Genomic DNA, 3,252 nt, shown 5'->3' with positions numbered 1-3,252 from the left:
TAGAAGACGTGAGGCGGAGCTAGAGTGTTGAGGGGACAATGGCTGAGAAAGCAAAAATGGCGACCGGTGGCAAGCAGCTCACGTTTGATCGTTTTTTTTCAAAGAAGAGAAGCATCAACCAGTGCTAAAGAGCACATTGATGACGACGATGATGATGATGGTGACTCCGAGGTTGACGCCGAAGTTGGAAGCGTTGATGCGGCGGCTATGATCACGTCATTAAAGCCTCACCGGCTAGCGATGCTAACGCCGGAAAACGCGGAGCACAACGGAGCACTTCTGCACAGGCGGACGTACAATGGTACAATTGGTAGTATGTGTGTTTCCATAGTCCAAACACAAAATTTTCTGTGGACCTTGAAAGATCAGTCAAAATGCTTAAATCGGCTGGCACCCGCGGCATCTCTTTTCTGAAAATGTCTGGCAGTCAAAGAGTTAAGATTTTTTAAATTGCACTTCTTTAACTTTGGGTGTAATGGGGAAACCTATTCGCATCCAACTGACTTAACATTACGATTGGTAATTTTTTCCATTAAATTCCATCTTCTAAGAGGTAAAGGGAAACATAGTTAATATTCTTCTAAGAAATTTGTTATTACGTTTTTTGTCCACAAAAAGACAGGTTTGGACAAATAAAGAGCACACTAGGGACACTATGTGAGGATAGCACCAAGCCTTTTAGAATACATAGAACTTGTAGAATGGCATTACCAACATCAGAGAATTGCTGGACTGAGCAAGCCACATTGTATTTTTGCTGAAAAGCATCATATCTAAGTAAATTCCCTCTTTCCTCCATTAAATGTAGAACTGACCATATGCCATGATTTGCAGTTTTTGAAATATAATCTTTTTTTTCTTATGAGGATATATTTGTTGTTCCACATTGGAATGTTATGGGGTGTAAAATTATGACTGTATATTAATTTCCAGTATTGTAGGACTTGTTTATGAAATTTGGACAATTTTATGGCCAAATTGGGATAAATCAAAAACACATTTTTAAAGGAATTGAATGCCACCTACTGCAGAGAATATTTTGGAAGGGAGGTTGAACCACATTGTATCCATATGGCCAATAAAATTATGTAGCCATCTTAATTTTAGAGCACCATTCATTAGCTCAAAATCAATAACGTTAAGACCACCTTCCTCTAAAGACTTGACATTGTTTTTAGAATAACCAGGATAACATACGCTACACACTTGCTAGCTGCTAATGCTACGCAAGCAAAATGGTGCATTCAGGGTGCTTTCACTGCGTCGGAAATTTCGTTTTTCTTCGATTATAGCATTTTAAGGGTAAAATAATTGGCCATTAGGCCCAAGTGGCCGATTGTTTTGGCTGATGTTTGAAGGTCAATAATTGGCTTAATCTGGAATATCAGGGAACCACTTAGTTTTTCACGGGTAATGTAAGTCCTCATTTGTGTGGTAATAATTTCATACGAGTATTAATAGTCTGTGATTGCGCCCACAAACAAATTGCAGCCCACTCATCTTCTCCAATATCCTTCTTAAGATCTGAATGAACTCCATATGATATCCTTCTGTCCATGTTTTAGCACAACATCCCCAAGGCAGGATAACTGTGGCACATTTGAAACCTGATTGTGATTTGATGAAATAAGATAAGATGCACCTTAATTTATCCCACAGGGAAGAAATTCACAGCGTTACCAGCAGCAATACACATCATCACACATCATATATAAATAATATGTATCACAAAAAATACTTGTGTAGTCTATAGTTAAATAAAAACAGAGAAACACAGTAGTGCAAATAGAGCCTCGTCTATTGAGTGTTTTTAACTCTCTTTTAAAAACACATTTATTTATGCTGACGTTAAGTTTACCTGGATACTTGCATTTTATTGCTTTAATGTCTATTTTTAGTGCTATTTTGAACTTGTACTAATTTAATAGTATTTACTGTATTTTAAAGGCACTGTCCAATGTTTTGACTCAGAAATAAACGCTTCTTAAATACAGGATGTTTAAACATGAACTCCTTCTCAATCTACACCTCTGGGCTTCAGTTAATGTGTGGTGGTGATTTTGTCCTCACCCTGTTTTGTTCTTGCCACACTTGTCCTGATTAGGCGAATGTTGTTTTGCACTATTATCCATGTCGGTGATCGCGGATCAGTAAAGTGACCATTTGCAAGATACCTCGTCACACGTAAAATGTATATAGCAGCTGGATATGTGCAGCACTTTGGGAAGAATTGGGGAAACCGGGGCAGAAAGTAAAAACCCTGCCAGCGTTATGACCTCTTTTACCTGCCGGTTAAGTACAAACGTGTATGACCTTGTGCGTATGATCTTGATAACTCACAGGACAGGGTTATCAGGTAGTAGGGCACACTTAAAATATCCACTTCGTAAAAAGGCATATTAAGTGGCAGAAATATTGAACGCATCTTCCCCAAACAACTTAATCTGTTTATCATGACCATACAATAATAAGGATTGAAATACAAACATTATTATTTTAACACTATAAAGTAGTTATTTACTAAAGCGAGAGTAAGACGTGTACAACCTGCTGAGTGGAGCACAACTCGAGGCTGCTCGTAAACATCGTCCAGCAGCTGAAGATGTTGCTCGTTGTCTTCGTTTACTCCAAAAAGTTCCTCTTCGTAATTATGTGTCCTTCTTGTACACATTTTGGCGCAATAAAGCCAACAAACAAAGTCACACTTGATCTCTACTTGACCACGCGTAGTGTGTGCTTTGGTTTGTTAGCGGCTAACGAACAAAGCTAACCAGGCCGAGAAGCATCAACGCGCCCCAAGTCGAGTTTATCCGAACACAAAGACTTAATAAATGGCTTTTTAATCCAACAAAGTAGTGACGGACGTCCTGTGTGGAGGATGTAATCCGTTCAGCATGACATTGGAAAGAATGATTGAGCAGAGGGAGTCTGGCAAGAGACAAAAGTAGCCGTGCGACGTAAATCAGACAGGACACGCCCCGCTGCGATATGATTGGCTGCTGGAAATTGTGTGGACACATCGAAGCTGACACTGTCATCAAGTCACCAACAGATGTCGCTAATTTTGCTGCAAATTGAACAAACACCCAAATACAGTGTTTTCCAAACAGGGGTACGCGAGCACGTTACAGTACATGGAAACATTTTCACAATTTATTTCCCAGATCAATGACCTGTGGCACAACCACATCAACTCAAGTCACATTAAAACTCAGATGACTGTTAGAAAGAAAGTACAACTGCGAGAGTCCC

General features: G+C 39.4%; 1 protein-coding gene across 2 annotated transcripts in view; it reads right to left on the bottom strand.

Moving 5' to 3' along the window:
• LOC144040578 (uncharacterized) overlaps positions 1–2,965 on the bottom strand; it is a 50,307-nt gene extending 47,342 nt beyond the window's left edge. The window contains exon 1 of one of the 2 annotated variants that reach the window (XM_077554879.1): positions 2,548–2,965. In XM_077554879.1, the coding sequence (XP_077411005.1) occupies positions 2,548–2,671 (124 nt within the window). In that variant the 5' untranslated portion in view covers positions 2,672–2,965. The remainder of the gene's footprint in view (positions 1–2,547) is intronic. The other variant, XM_077554880.1, reaches the window with a different exon arrangement.
• Between the last annotated feature and the right edge of the window lie 287 nt (positions 2,966–3,252).

This window comes from Vanacampus margaritifer, chromosome 20, assembly GCF_051991255.1.
Source record: "Vanacampus margaritifer isolate UIUO_Vmar chromosome 20, RoL_Vmar_1.0, whole genome shotgun sequence".
NCBI classification, from domain to species: Eukaryota; Metazoa; Chordata; class Actinopteri; order Syngnathiformes; family Syngnathidae; genus Vanacampus; species Vanacampus margaritifer.
The sequence above is the reverse complement of the archived record's forward strand: the minus strand, read 5'-3'. Positions and strand labels throughout refer to the sequence as shown.